General features: G+C 43.0%; 1 protein-coding gene across 2 annotated transcripts in view; it reads right to left on the bottom strand.

Moving 5' to 3' along the window:
• The window catches only part of LOC103988790 (protein SABRE), an 85,595-nt gene that overhangs the window by 58,264 nt on the left and 11,407 nt on the right, over positions 1 to 15,924 (bottom strand). For both annotated transcript variants that reach the window (XM_009407424.3, XM_065156492.1), the window contains exon 2: positions 5,488 to 5,599. In XM_009407424.3, coding sequence (XP_009405699.2) covers positions 5,488 to 5,599 — 112 coding nt within the window. The remainder of the gene's footprint in view (positions 1 to 5,487; positions 5,600 to 15,924) is intronic.

Genomic DNA, 15,924 nt, shown 5'->3' with positions numbered 1-15,924 from the left:
CAAAGAGCCAGCCTCCTCGAAACCTCTTATGGTCTCTTAAGAACCCAAAAGAGAAGACGGGCTAGAGAAAGTGTTTGATTCGGGATCCACAAGCAACCCTTTCAACAAATACTTGATAGACAATACAAATTAGAAACATGACTTTGCAAGCTCTAAATGATCGAAAGTGGTCCGTCGTGGCCCGAAATCCCCACAAGTGCCCACATGACACCACTACAGAACAAGACAGCAAACCAGCCCTAGACAATACCCTAAAGGCCCATCTAGCCATATTAGTTCCTAGGTGCTATACTGCATACACTCGGTACCACTCTACGGAGCTAGAAAACCCCCAAAATGACTATTTGAATGGTCTGTTTCTGGGCAGTTTTGCCTCTACGCGACAACTACACAACATGCATTTACAAAGCCTGAAATGGTCACAAAAGTCAATCAAAATAGGGTTGTCAAACCTATTGCAAGCCCTCTACATGTTGTACAAAGCATGAACAAAACCAAAAGACACGTACATGGGCATTACATCAAACACCTCGTTTACAACTTTGACCCAACTTATTCCTTCGATGTCCTCATCGAAGCCTTTGTGGATGCTATATCTCCTCGCCTTTATTGAATCTTCAATCTTCTGCTCCAACTATAACATGCCTCTTGCCTCCTAGTTACTCTCCGTCGTTGTTGTTTAGTAGTTAAACTTTGATCCATCACGCTGCTTCAACTCACCAATGACTCTGACTCTAGTGTAGAGTCGGCTGAGTTGTGCAAATCCTTCAGATGAAAGAATAGACCTTCCTTGTTATGCACTAGTCTCTTAAACGAATCATCCCACTTGAACTGGGTAGATGTCTGTTGGAGCTTTAACGAACATCACCTTGCAGACTTTGAAGGTTTTGGGGTCTTTCCTTCATAAAATTTGTCAATCGATTCCTCTTCTACTTAATTGTCACCTCCAAGTTGGTTCGCATCACTGCGAACCTACTTGGAGGTGACAATTAAGTAGAAGAGGATAATCTACTCTCAGTAACACCGATCATCATTAGTGAGGATTTGACAACTATTGTCTTCCATAAAGTTTTCTTCGAAGGGTCTTTGAACCTGTGCAGAGCTCCTCTGCTGGATAAATAAGAGAACTAAGGTACTCAGTTTCACCATTCTCTTAAAAGTTGAGAAGGCAAACATTACTCAAGGGTTGTACTCCATGCATCGAGCTGGCTATTAGCCTTCATCTGCCCTTTACTCATACTTCCAAAGCACTTAAAAGTGTTTGCACTCCTTGCGTTGCGTTAGCTATTGCGATTCACTTTTTCATCATTATCGAATTCTAGAATGCATGAAATTTTGCCCAAAAAGAGCAAAATTTTGCCCCGACTTGGGCCAAGTCTCCAATAGTTTTGATCGCCTCTGGAATTATATCGTCTTCTCCATTATTTCTGTTGCCTACTCCTTTCAGTAGAAAAGGTATAGCACCACGTACTACCTACTTCGTTCCTCAGTCGAGCACTCCTGCATCGACCCGAAGTCCTCCACTTTCGGCTATTTTGATGAGAAGCCTGTTGACACTAGTCCTCCACTTTCAGTGTAATTTAATTTATAATTTTTTTAATATTTAAAAAATTCTTACTAACAAAATTATTTGTCTTGCAACGTATTATCTAAATCCAATCATTCAATCTTGCTATAGTCTTGGAATACAATCAGATTTATTATCGACACTAAGAAATGTTATATATCAACACTTGTCAAACACTATTAATGCAACCAATGGTATTATAGAGGGTCAATTATTCTGGAAAACAATTAGTCTATTCTCGGAAGTTGTAGTTGTATCGTGTCATTACAATATGGATCCTGATGAGGAAAAGTTACACACATATTGATTATAAACTATATTTGACATTAATTATTTGTTATGCTAACAAAGTCTTATTTATATCTTTTTGCAATCGAGTGGTGACTCCAATTTGGAGGGGACACATCAAATATAAGAGAGGTTGTCGTCCGTGTACTTTCGTAGATAACAACAGATAATGGTTGCAAACATAATTGGTCAACATCTGTATTAATTCATATGAAGGTCCGCAACAAACTATCATATAGATGGTTGGAGAAACTAGTATATATCCACTATAACATGCGAGTAAGGTTGCGATATGTCGAGTTGGATAAGGAACCTATGGAAACAAAGATTGATCCCATCAACTTCCAATGCTACAATGAAGATTCAGAGCTGATGTTAGAGTGGGTCAAAGCAATGGAGAACCAAGAGGATCCTCTATTTGATGAGATGAGAGATCCTCCACGTCCCTCACGTTTTATCATCGAGGCAATAGAAGAAGTGGAATCACATCTTGAGTAGGAGGAAGATCCCCCTCAATGAAAATGTGACGAAGGAGCCAGAGAACATCGAGTCAGACTGCTCTAGGAACTAGAGACACCTAACTGTAATAGTCATCCGCCCAGCGTGCAAAGGTAAAAGCAAAGGGGAAGGCAGTAGCACCAACAGCACAATTGGAAAGAATCGAGTCAAGTGATGAGATACCTTCTCAATTGTATTCAACAGCCCACTCAGTCTAGAGACATAGCAACAACGTGAACAGTAATGCCTCGATCGATGATGGCAGCAATACCGGGAGTCAATAGTCCCATCTATACAATTTAAGGGTGGTGCACGGACCGAGGAGCAGTATTTTACATATACCACCCTCGACGAGGTACTGGTCAAGTTTATACACGGAGAGGGAAGAAGAAGACAATGGATGATTTTAAGTAGATGTGACAAAACCTACGCAACATAAACACAAAGCAAAGCTCATCATATCAACAGTTGTTGTATTATGAAGAATCTTATGGCCAACAGTAGTACAGTGATAGTTGGTCATACTTCTCTAAGCAATAGTACAATGATTAATCTTATGATATGGAGCAACAGATCAGTGGCGAAAGTAAAAGTTCTGACATTCTCTATGCTCTGTACTAATACATGTCATAATCGTCTTTGCCTCAAAAGCCGCCTCGGACACGTGGTTCACGACGTTCAAACTACGGCCATCACTATATTGATGCACCAATAGCATACTGTGTATCAGTATACTATGTCGTAGGATCAATTTCAAGATTAGGTCCAACAAGCATATCAAATTTATATACGAATACATAGGATCGAGGACCCCGATCCACTGCCCGTGGAGTCTCATCGTTCTTTTTTATGGTAAAACTAGGTATATCCATCGATTAATTACTTGATTCATATGAATCTTAAAGTCTAAGTTGTTTAAAAAATAATCTAACAATTTAAATCATTTATTTGTAGATAATTCAGTATTAATAGAAGGAATGTTCGGAATGTACCACAAAGCTACTACTTAAAGCTCAAAAAAGATATCACTATTCTTTTATACTTTAGATTATTTTTGCTAAAATTATACTAAATATATTTATTTCCAACTTAAAAACTCTAATCTAACTTTTTTTTATTTTTCAGGTATTTTTAGAGTTATTTTTTATAATTTTGTTCCCGTACCATCAGTATGCCTAAGCGTACCAATATACGATACATTGGTAATGCCTCAATTCATATCGTACCAATGGCTAGTCAGTATACCGATTCGGACCGATAAAGCAAACCTTGAGTTCAATTAGAAACCTGGGAATCATATTTTTTTTATTTAAGTTTTCTTTAGGCCTTCTACTAACTCTCCTAGCACTACTAATATAAATTAACATCAAATAACTGGTCCTGTAATGTCTCCCTTGGATCCTCTTAAATGGTTTTCAATATTTTCATATTCAATTCTTCAATCAGAACTACCACTAACAACAGATGTAAACATTTCCTATTCTATCTTTTTAAGTGCCACCACACATCCATCATAACTTCCTCATCTTTGTAATAATCATTTTTGGATATTACCGCTCAGTATTCTACGCCTTGTAATTATCTTATAATTTCTTTTATCAAAACGGTATGCATTGATAACCAACACTTGGAACAATCCTCTCTTCACTTCAACCTTCCAAACTTAAGTTTATGAGAATTATTTGCTTGATGTTACCTTCCCCTCGAACAATTATTTAACACATCAGACATCTGTTTTGGGGGATTTCTTGACCATTATTTCATATATACATTCAACAAGTTCTCTTATCATTGCTAAAATTTTAAAGCACACTTCAAACATGCAGTATTATTAATATGAAAATCATTTGTTGGTTAGTTTTTTTTCCATTGCTCAATTTTAAGGATTATCCTGACTTAATTAATACTTATAAAAAAAAATGTCATCAGCAAGTAGCATTAAATAGTTTAAGTTCATACTGAATGAACCTAGTAAAAGCTCATGATTACCAACCCTTTTCCTCAGCTTGTTTACCATTATTAAATAGTTTTTCTTGCCTAATTTTTCTATCACCGCTTTAAGTTTTACTAAAACTAGCTCAAATTAAAGGACCCTTGTTTCCCTATTTCTTGTCTTTTCTTTTCTCAACCAAATTTTCATATCACTATGATATTGTCTATTTATTTCATACTCATATCTTGTGCTTGGTTTAGAGGATATGAATATCAGAATTGGAGACAAACTTAACAACTAAATCTCGATGTTTGATTGAGAACAACTGGATCTCATTTTCCATTATAGAAGAAGAAAATACATATCTCACTTTTGAAGTAGCCTAGAATCTGACAAAAAGAACACTGAACACAGAGCCTAAAGAAACAATTATCTGATAACAACAATACCACTATAATTAATTCTTGAATCTTTGAACCAAATATGCTAATTTAACTATTTGCTTATAATTCATCAGATAAAATTCTAATTGTAAACCACAGTAGCAATTTTGCTTTAAGAAACAAAAAGGACAAGATTTAAATTAGTATTTAGGTTGAATCAATTACCTATCATAAAATCAATGTTATTGTCTACATTCAATTAAATTAAAAAAATAAAAAAGATAAAGACAAAAGCCATAATAACCATCATTTAACTAGAAACCACTATAGCCAAGGAATTTTCATACTTCCTTGCAGCGTTAAAAAGTTGCCACTAATTCAAGGTTGATGCAAAAAATAATAGTTTGATAATTTTTACAAATTTCTATGCAATGTACCAATGGTTTCCAAGGCACAAATATGGAAATTAGTCTAAAATAGGAAGAGATAAGGTGTAATATTAGTCACTGAGAAAAGAGGTGTGTTGGAAGCTTTAATCATGTTATCCCAAAACGAGTTCTTGCATGGTAGAAATCTACAATAAATATAATCAATCTCCATGTCATCTACCAAGAAACAAACAAGGAATTAGCTAAAAAGAGAAAGAAGATCAGTAATGTGCTTGATTGAAAATCATGCCTAAGAAAGAAAATTAATCCCAGTTTAGAAGCAAAATTAATTACATTTTCTTGCAAGCAAGTTTTGAACTACATGTTCAGAAGAAATTAAAGTTAATTTGGATAATTCAACTATAATTTTGAGTCCAGATAGCAGAAAACCTTCTGGAATTTCATGGTAACATCCCTTAAGCAATTGCATCCAGCAACTCGCAACCCAACGGATGCTCCCAATACCCTGCTCAAAAACCAGGCCAGCAATCTAGCAGCAAATCTGAAAGAGAAAAAGTGCAGTGAAAGTAAGATTCTCCGTTTAGATAATGTACAAGCAACAACAATCATGGTTTAAGCAACACAATAACAATGATTTTTAAATATGACAGCATGCACCATGAAGAATCATGCAAGAGTTAGATGATATACCCAAATTTGTTTGGAATGAGTCTAAAATGCATGGTGGTTCAAGAAAAATAGATAGCTTCAAGGGTTTTTTAGTTTACATCCAAATAAAATAAGACAGATGGTCATGTGTCATGAGTCAGATACATAATCAGATGATTTAAACAGAGTCTGACTCCAAATATCGACGGTGTCAATTAGTAGGAACCATTATTTACTAATCTAAACAAGTAATACTATCAGAATATATAGCTCGACATTGGGATAATACCATTCATTTTTTACTTTTATTATTTTATTCAATGGTGCCCTGTAATGTCCTGTGTACTGATAGCGTATTAGTTAGATAGGTTACTCAAACCAAAATCAAACTGAGATTTAAATTCTTGAGTGAGAAAATTAATGCTGGGAGATATAGAAGATGTAAAATACATGAGTTTGGTCTCCTTAATACAAGTGCAATAGTACATATATGAGAGTAAGTTTTTCAAGACTTATTTGTGTAAGCTGATGCAATCTAATTTAGCCTACACGTGGAAAAATGCCCACAAAGAGTTATTTGCTTTGCTTGTTGATGCAGGATCATTTTTAGTATATTTCTCAATTGAATAAATTCTGTTGATGGATAGTTGTCAAATAACAAAATCTTCTAAAATCCTATATTAGTTACCAATATTGACCAAGGAAAGAAAAAAAAAGCCTAATACAAAAATCTTAAGTTTGATTAAAGATTCTTAAAGTAAAAGACAAGTCTTGTTTTGATCAAAAGTTTTGATCCCTACCAAGGAAATTCTTGATTAAAAAATCTACAAAGAAAAAAGCCTATCAATCAAATATATTATCAACAAGGAAGATTATTTGCTAAAATAAAATAGAAAATATATCTTCCCCAAAGAAAGAAAGAAGAAATAATTGATATATTTCGATTTATAAAATATTATTTTCTTTATTTTTTGTTTTATTTTCCTCTTATTTTGTAGTTTGCTTTTCTACTTATTTTTATAGTTTTGTTTTTCTTTTTATTTTCAAAAAAGAAAGAAGAAAAATGTATCTTATTTTTAGATTTTTGTTTTCTTCTTATACTTAGAGGCCTATAAAGGGCCAACAGGATTGTAGCCAGAGCTTCGGCCAGTGAATAAAGAAATAGATTTTTCCATCATATAAACGTACAAGTAGTGTTAGGTCATTCTCTTTTCTCATTGTTATATTCAATTATCCTCTTAGAAGAAGTGTAGAAATGCAAGGCCATCATTCCTGAGAGTTACTCCTTGACTCAAAATGAATATTATAGTTATATTCTTGCATTTTATCTAAAATCTTTTCTTCTTTTGTCCTACAATTATTGAAACCTAAAATTATATATTTTACCCATTTTTGCTTTTTTTCCTATATCATATCTAGTATCACAAACACTTAACGAGTACCCATTTAGGTGCTTGTGCGAGACAAGGTCCAAGCACGTCAAGTTTACAAGCAAGGCCTAAGGGCATCAAGTCAACCCAAGCGAAGCCTGAGTGCATCAAATCAACCAAGGCAAGGCATGTACAACTAGTGTCGCCTAGGCGAGCGCTTAGGAGTAGGCATCGGGTGGCCCAAGCATATTGGGTTCAATTCTGAGTAATTTGACATGGTCCTAAGTGAGCCAAATGGTTTGGCTTAATCAATTAATTAAAGTTTAATATCTCCCATGCACATTGAGTCAAATTCCCTTGAACTGAATAAGGCAAATGGCTTGACTCGGTCAATTAATTAAGGTTTACAACCTCCCTACATAACCCATGCCCCTTCCCTCAACTCAAATACCTCCATTGTTACTCGTCGCACATAGTGCTTCCCCTAAGTGGTCCTCCCCCTCTCTCAGACGAGCCATAGTGCTTCGCACTCCTAGATGAATGACATCCACTCTCCACACTGTCACGACCTTAGCTGGAATTACCTAAGGCGTGAGGCACCCTTGCGGCCAAAGACGCGAACTTAGCTTGCCTTGCCTAAGTCGCGAGTTACCCTTGTGGCAAAGACGCGAACTTAGCTTGCGTTGCCTAAGTCGCGCTTCGCCCTTGCGATATTGCTCCGCAAGGATCAGCCCACTTTGTAACCTCTCGCAGTTCCCGAAGGACCTGTAAAAGAGAAAGAGAGTTAGTTCGAAAGAACGAGCAACGGACAAGTCCCGAAGTCTCGCGAAAGGGGAAGCTTTACAAGCAATTCGACGAACGCCTTGTGTGCACAAGAGAAAAGAGGGAGAGGGAGAAAAACAAGGCTTTCAAGGATGAACGAACAGCTGCAAGCCCACAAACAGCCGCTCACCTGGTCTCGGGCGCGAAGACAAGTTCCCGTAAAGGTCACGTGCGAACTTGCGAAAGAGATCTCAACGCCCGGTATATAACCGAAGCCCTATCCAGCCCCGTGCCACCCGGGGGGTTCCTGGGGTCTGAGATGGTTGACGTTTTGGTGAGCGAAGGAAGTTCTCCGCTACCCTCCGCGGCACGCGAAAACGGAGCTGTTTTGGGCTGTTTTAGGGTTGTTTAGCTCGGTTCGGTGAGCGGTCGCTTTGCAACGCTGCAGCTTGTTCGAACTTACATATTTACAGGCAAAATGACCCAAAACCAAGAGAAAACGTTCTGTCAAGCAGTTGTACATGCAGGTGTGAGCGACGAACGGTTCGTTGAACGGAGTTGTTGCGGGTGCGCGACGACCATTCGTGACATTCTCCCCCACTTAAACTGTCGACGCCCTCGTCGACGCTTGTTGGTAGTTGTTGATGACTTCTTCTTCATGTCGCAGGGCGTCTTCGGGCTCCCAACTGACTTCAGTTCGGGGAAGCTTTCGCCACTTCACCAAGTACTCTGTTTGCTCAGCTCCGTTGGGTAGCTTTATCTTGCGATCCACCAGAATGGTTTCCACTCGCTTTTCGTAGGAGGCTGTGATGGGAGGTAGCCGAGTTGGAACACTTCGGGAAGCATCTTGTGGATCCGAGTGGTAGGCTTTTAGGTTGCTGGCGTGAAGGACGTTGTGAATTTTGAACCACGCCGGCAGCTGCAACTTATAAGAGACGTTGCCTACCCTGCTGATAATTGGGAAGGGTCCTTTATACTTGCGCACCAATCCTTTGTGGACTTTGGTCCTAAAGAATTGGAGTGATGCTGGTTGGAGCTTTACCAACACCAAATCGCCAACTTTGAACTCTTGCGGTCGCCTTCCCAAGTCTGCCCACTTCTTCATCCTTTTTGCTGCCTTCTCCAAGTAAGCCCGCGCAATATCGGCATTTCGATGCCACTCCTTTGCGAAATGATAGGCTGATGGACTACTCCCAGTATACCCAATTGCCATGGTGTGCGGAGTCGACGGTTGTTGTCCTGTGATAATCTCGAAGGGGCTCTTGTTGGATGCAGAGCTCCGCTGCAAGTTGTAGGAGAATTGGGCAATGTCCAACAGCTTCACGCAATCTCGTTGATTGGCACTCACGTAGTGCCGAAGATATTGCTCCAAGAGCGAATTTATTCTTTCAGTCTGGCCATCCGTCTGGGGGTGGAGGCTTGTAGAGAAGTATAACTTTGACCCCAACAATTTGAACAGCTCGATCCAAAATCGTCCCAGGAACCGAGCGTCTCGATCGCTAATGATATTGTGCGGGACTCCCCAATACTTCACTACATTCTTCATCATCAGCTTGGCCGCCTCCTCTGCTGAACAGTGTAGGGGAGCAACAATGAAAGTTGCATACTTTGAAAACCGATCGACCACCACGAGTATCGATCCGAGTCCCCCTACAGGTGGCAAGCTTGATATGAAGTCCAAGGAAATGCTCTCCCACGGCCTTTCTGGTACGGGCAACGGCTCCAAAAGTCCCACCGGCTTCCGCTGCTCCACCTTGTCTTGTTGGCAAGTAAGGCATGTTCGAACATATTCTTCCACATCAATCCCCATTTTCGGCCAGTAGAAGACCCTCTCCACGAGAGCCAATGTTCTGTGAATGCCTGGGTGTCCAGCCCAAAGGGAATCGTGACACTCTTTTAAGAGCTCACGCCTTAAATTGTCTACTCGGGGAACATAAACCCTATTCCCTTTTATGTAAACAAGTCCCTCCTGGACCCAAAATCGTCGTGCCTTGCCTTCTTTGATGAGCTGCATCAGGATAACTGCCTGGGGATCACTATACAGCCCATCCCTGATTCGGGAAAGAAAGTTGGAGTGCAAATGACTTGCTTGGCCTCTGCCCTCCAGTTGTACAGCATTCACACTTCCCACCTTCCGACTTAGTGCATCGGCCATGACGTTCGCCTTCCCGGGCTTGTACTCCATTACCATATCGAATTCAGCCAGGAAGTCCTGCCATCGCGCTTGCTTTGGGGAGAGCTTCTTCTGAGTTTGGAAATAGCTCAGGGCGATGTTGTCTGTCCTCAGCACAAATCGCGACCCGAGGAGGTAGTGTCGCCAAACTCGTAGACAGTGGATCACTGCTGTCATCTCCTTCTCATGCACTGGGTACCGCCGCTCGGTCTCGTTGAGTTTGCGGCTCTCGTAGGCCACCAGATGACCCTCCTGCATGAGTACTCCCCCAATAGCGAAGTCCGAAGCATCTGTATGGACTTCAAAGGGCTCTCCATAATTCGGCAATTTGAGCATCGGTTCTTCCAGAACAACAGCCTTCAGATCTTGGAATGCTATCTCACGAAACCAAGGAAGGATCTTAACTCTAGCACCTTCTTTGGAGTTCGCCATTCCGCAACTGCTTGCACCTTCGACTTATCCATCCGAATGGAGCCATCACCGATTCGATGCCCCAAGAATAAGATCTCAGTTTGAGCAAAGTAGCATTTCTCCCTTTTCACGAACAAAGTGTTCTCCCTGAGAACCTTGAAAATCATCCGAAGGTGCTTGACGTGCTCCTCGAGCGTTTGGCTATGGACGACGATATCATCCAGGTAGACGACCACGAACTTATCCAAATACTCCTTGAATAGCTGGTTCATGAGAGTACAGAATGTGGCCGGAGCGTTGGTTAAGCCGAAAGGCATCACCAAGAACTCAAACGCTCCATACCTGGTCACACAGGTAGTCTTCGCTTCGTCGCCTTCAGCAATGCGCACCTGCCAATACCCCGACCGAAGGTCGAGTTTTGAGAAATACTTAGCCTTGCCCAATTGGTCGAACAAGTCCGCGATGAGCAGGATGGGATACTTGTTCTTCACTGTTACTTTGTTGAGGGCTCGGTAGTCGACGCATAATCGGAGGCTCCCATCTTGTTTCTTCTGGAAGAGAACTGGAGCTCCGAAAGGTGCTTTAGAGCTGCGGATGAGACCACCACTTAGCAGTTCACCTAACTGCTTCCTGAGTTCTGCCAACTCTGGCGAGGGCATGCGGTAGGGTGGTCTCGCTGGAGGCTTCACTCCTGGCTCCAGCTCGATACTGTGATCCACGCCTCTGCGTGGTGGAAGGTTCTTCGGCAACTCGGGTGGCATAACATCTTTGAACTCTTTCAGGACGTTCGCCACCACAGCAGGTTCTTGAATGGCCTCCTCGTTAAGTGGCTCTAGCTTCATAGCAGCCACGAATGTCAACTCGCCTTTTCGCACCCCTTTCTTCAATTGTAATGCCGAAATGTGTTGGGGCTCCTTAGTTCCTCTCCGAGAGACGGGAACCACGCAGGGGTCATCGCCTCCCATCATACATAGGGAGTTCAAGAACGGCATCGGCACTAACTTCGCTGCGTGCATAAACTCCATTCCAAGAATCACTTGGAAGTCGTCCAGTGGCACGGCCATCATGTTGGTGTTTCCGCTCCAAGTCCCGATTTTGATAGGAACACCCTTCGCCAACCTGGAGATTCGCCTGGCCTCCGAGTTCACCGCCTTCATTCGGCTTGGGCTCTTCTCCAAGGTCAACCCAAGTCGCTGTGCTTCGCGATCGGCTATGAAGTTATGGGTGGCGCCCGTATCTACCATTGCACGGGTCGTTTGGCCATTTAGCTTGATGTCCACATACATCAGCTCACTACTTCTTGCTTTTTGTGCCTTCGTCTTCATGTTCTCCCCCACTTGACCCCGCATAGCGTTCAACAAACGCATTGCTCCCATTCGGGGTCCTTGCGACTCCTCGTCGTCGCTGCTGGATTCTGAACTGCTCGAACTAAGAGCAACAGCTTTGCCCTTGTCCGATCGGGGAGGGTGGATGGAAGCCGTCAAAGCATTGAGTGCCTGTTTTTGTGGGCACTCTCTTACCATGTGCGGTCCTCCGCACAAGAAGCATCCTCCAGGTTTTGCGGCCTTGCCTTTCGGGTTCGGCCCTTTATGGGAGCTCTTCTTCTTTTGTTCGCCCCCCGAGCTCCTTCCCTCGAGAATGTTTTGGAGGGCGATTGCTTGAAGATTGTTTCCTCCTTGCTGAGTCTTCAGAGGAAACAAAGTCGGTGAGCCTTTCTGCAGCAGCTATTGCCCCGACCACGTCGGTAACATTCCTTCGACTTAGCTCCTGTTGAGCCCATGGTTTCAAACCATCAAGGAAACTGAACAACTTGTCCTTCTTGGACATGTCCTGTATGTTCAGCATTAGTGCTGAAAATTGTTTAACATAGTCTCGGATGGAGGTACTTTGGCAGAGTTGTCTCAACTTCCTTCTTGCGACGAACTCTGTGTTCTCCGGTAGGAACTGAGTTCTCAACTCTCGCTTCAAGTCCTCCCATGTGTCGACTCGACACCGACCTTGTTGGATCTCCTCCCAACGAGTTCACCACCAAAGTTTCACATCCCCATTCAGATACATTGTTGCTATAGAAAGTTTGGTATCTTCAGAATCGGGCCTCGTAGCTCGGAAGTATTGCTCCATGTCGAACAGAAAGTTCTCGAGCTCTTTGGCATCTCTAGCCCCTCCATATCCATGAGGCTCAAGTGCCCTCAGATTTTGTGGCGGTGCAACGCGGGTGTGGCTTCCTCCCGCATTTAGTGTTCTTGTGAGCATGGCCACCTTTGCAGTGAGTTCCGCCACAACATCCTGTAAGTGTTGCACGGAGTCTTTGGTGTCATCAGACAATCGGTCGACAAGGGCCTCGACCTTGTCAATCCTGGACTCCGCTTCCTCTTGCGAGCTCTCTACCCCAACAAGTCTTTGTTGGCCATGGTAGAGTTCCTCCATGCTCGCTTCCAGAACATCCAGGCGGGTTTCCGCCGTCGTGAGTCTCTCCTTATGACTCTTTTTCCCAGTTAGCGCACCAGATTGCGCTTCCTCCGCTCGCGGAGAGTAGCCAACTTCTCGCTCATCCAGTTCGCTGCCACGCTCCTCGTGAGCGGCTCCAACAACTTGAGAGCGAGTGTGCACATGCAGCCCACCTGCGGCTGCTTGGGGCAAGGGTCCGGCTTGTCCCGTCTTGCTTGATTCGCCACGATGCTTTGCCATGGCGAAGTTGCGAAGTTCGTTCGCTGTTCGATCGAAGAGCTTTCCCGCTCTGATACCACAATGTCACGACCTTAGCTGGAATTGCCTAAGGCGTGAGGCACCCTTGCGGCCAAAGACGCGAACTTAGCTTGCCTTGCCTAAGTCGCGAGTTACCCTTGTGGCAAAGACGCGAACTTAGCTTGCGTTGCCTAAGTCGCGCTTCGCCCTTGCGATATTGCTCCGCAAGGATCAGCCCACTTTGTAACCTCTCGCAAGTCCCGAAGGACCTGTAAAAGAGAAAGAGAGTTAGTTCGAAAGAAAGAGCAACGGACAAGTCCCGAAGTCTCACGAAAGGGGAAGCTTTACAAGCAATTCGACGAACACCTTGTGTGCACAAGAGAAAAGAGGGAGAGGGAGAAAAACAAGGCTTTCAAGGATGAACGAACAGCTGCAAGCCCACAAACAGCCGCTCACCTGGTCTCGGGCGCGAAGACAAGTTCCCGTAAAGGTCACGTGCGAACTTGCGAAAGAGATCTCAACGCCCGGTATATAACCGAAGCCCCATCCAGCCCTGTGCCACCCGGGGGGTTCCTGGGGTCTGAGATGGCTGACGTTTTGGTGAGCGGAGGCAGTTCTCCGCTAACCTCCCGCGGCACACGAAAACGGAGCTGTTTTGGGCTGTTTTAGGGCTGTTTTGCTCGGTTCGGTGAGCGGTCGCTTTGCAACGCTGCAGCTTGTTCGAACTTACATATTTACAAGCAAAATGACCCAAAACCAAGAGAAAACGTGCTGTCAAGCAGCTGTACATGCAGGTGCGAGCGACGAACGGTTCGTTGAACGGAGTTGTTGCGGGTGCGCGACGACCGTTCGTGACAACACGCTACAACACCCCTCCCGTCTTTTATATGCCACCTCCAAACACCCCCCTCCTTTTCCTCAAATGGTGCCTTTCTCCCTCGCATCATGCGCACAAGCAACACCTTCTCTCTAGCACTGCCTACACTCTATTGTCCTTCCCCTACTATCAACCCCCTTCTTCTTCCTTGCCCACCAACCCTTATTCTTGGCACCCCTTGTTCTTGCTAATCATATGTGCCCTACAAACCAATCACGTGAGTGATGGCACGTATGACTTGACACGCAGTTTTTTTATTATTATTATAATTTTGACATTTTCTCACTTTATATTGACTGTTGCTTGAATATATTATGATGTTTATGGGTCTGTGCAATGGAAATCAGATCATGATGAGATCACGATAATAAGACCGATTCACCTTTAAACACAAATCCTAAAGAATCCCGGTCATAGGTTACACGAGAGGGACATCGAGAAAACCGAACAGACTAGTGTGCTGTATACCCGTCCATATGATAGATGCAGTTGGTCTCATAGCTGCTCGTGTGGGGACACTAGGGATACAGTACAGGTGCTCATTAGAGAATGAGTTCACTGATTGATCCGCTTACGAATGCTAGATGGTTTATGATGCCTTATTATCAGATAGTAATTTCATAGTCTCAATGGTGTATCTGGTCCTTAGACTTGAGATACCAAGGATGTCCTATATGAGTACTTCATTTTTTGATACTAGAGTTAAGTCTGGAGGTTCTAGATCTAGCACAGCCGATTATCGGGAGTAGTAGTCAACCTTACGAGGACTATTGAATGTCGATAGAGGATCATCCACTCTCGGTGTCATGAGAGGAATATTCCTTGTGTTCTTGCTCAGACAAATCCTTGGCCAGGGTCATTCGGATTGAGAGAGAAAGAGTTCTCTGGGAGAATTCGATTAAAGTGAGACTCGATTAGAAGCCATATGGGTCTGACAACACCATGCCCGATATACGATCTCTGGGATATTAGATAGATGAGGGACTAGAGGTACACGGTAATTGAGGACAGATAAGTCCAAAGGATTCGATTCCCTTGTATCGTTTGGGGACTGCGGCATAATGGCCTAGTACGTCCATAGTCGATGAGTCGAGTGAATTATTATGGAGATAATAATTCACTGAACCAGAAAGAGTTCTGACATGTATGACTCACGGCCAGCTCGATATTGGGCATAGAAGGTCACACACATATTGTAAGCGTTGCGATGAGTAGAGGTTCAGATATGAGATATCTACCGGAGCCCCTATCTTATTAGATATCCAATAAGCCCCTGAATTATTGAATCCTATGGATGAGATCCAATAAGAGCCTATGAGAGATTATTGGATAGAGATCCACTAATCTAAGAGGTTTGGGTAGTTGGATAGAGATCCAATACCCAATAGGACAGGATCCATTAGGGTTAAGTTGACAAGGGACCCCTATAAATAGGAGAGAACTAGTGGTTCATAGGCTAGAGCATTTTTTGTTGCCTCTCCTATTCTCCTCCCTCTCTCCTCGTCACAGCCCTGCTGTGTAGATCACCGCTAGAGAGGAGGGCGCTTGACCTCCTTCACCCTCTCCTCGAGGTCCGCAGGGATTCAAGGATATACGATATCTCTATGTAACACAATCTATCTTATACGTAATTTTAAGTTTCACGGATTTTTACGCACCAATCTTTGGGAAATTAGGGATTTTGTTTTTTATGTTCTTCCGCTGCACATGTGATGTCGCCCCCAAGATTTCCCAACAGTGTCAGCAGAGCCAGGTTGTTCATGCGAAAGATTGGTTTTGAACTGCGTGTGTTGTATATTGGAGAAGCTTTTGACGTCAAAATTGTTGACTCAAAAGCGAGAAAGGGCAGCAAGCAAATGGCAGCTTGCTGCCATCTGCGTATGTGCAGCCGCCTACATCGATGGCCGCAGGCAGGCAGCACAACGTCGGCGCACGCGTAG

Source organism: Musa acuminata, chromosome BXJ3-6, assembly GCF_036884655.1.
Source record: "Musa acuminata AAA Group cultivar baxijiao chromosome BXJ3-6, Cavendish_Baxijiao_AAA, whole genome shotgun sequence".
Taxonomy (NCBI): Eukaryota; Viridiplantae; Streptophyta; class Magnoliopsida; order Zingiberales; family Musaceae; genus Musa; species Musa acuminata.
Note: the sequence above shows the minus strand (reverse complement) of the source record. Positions and strands in the feature narration are given on the sequence as shown.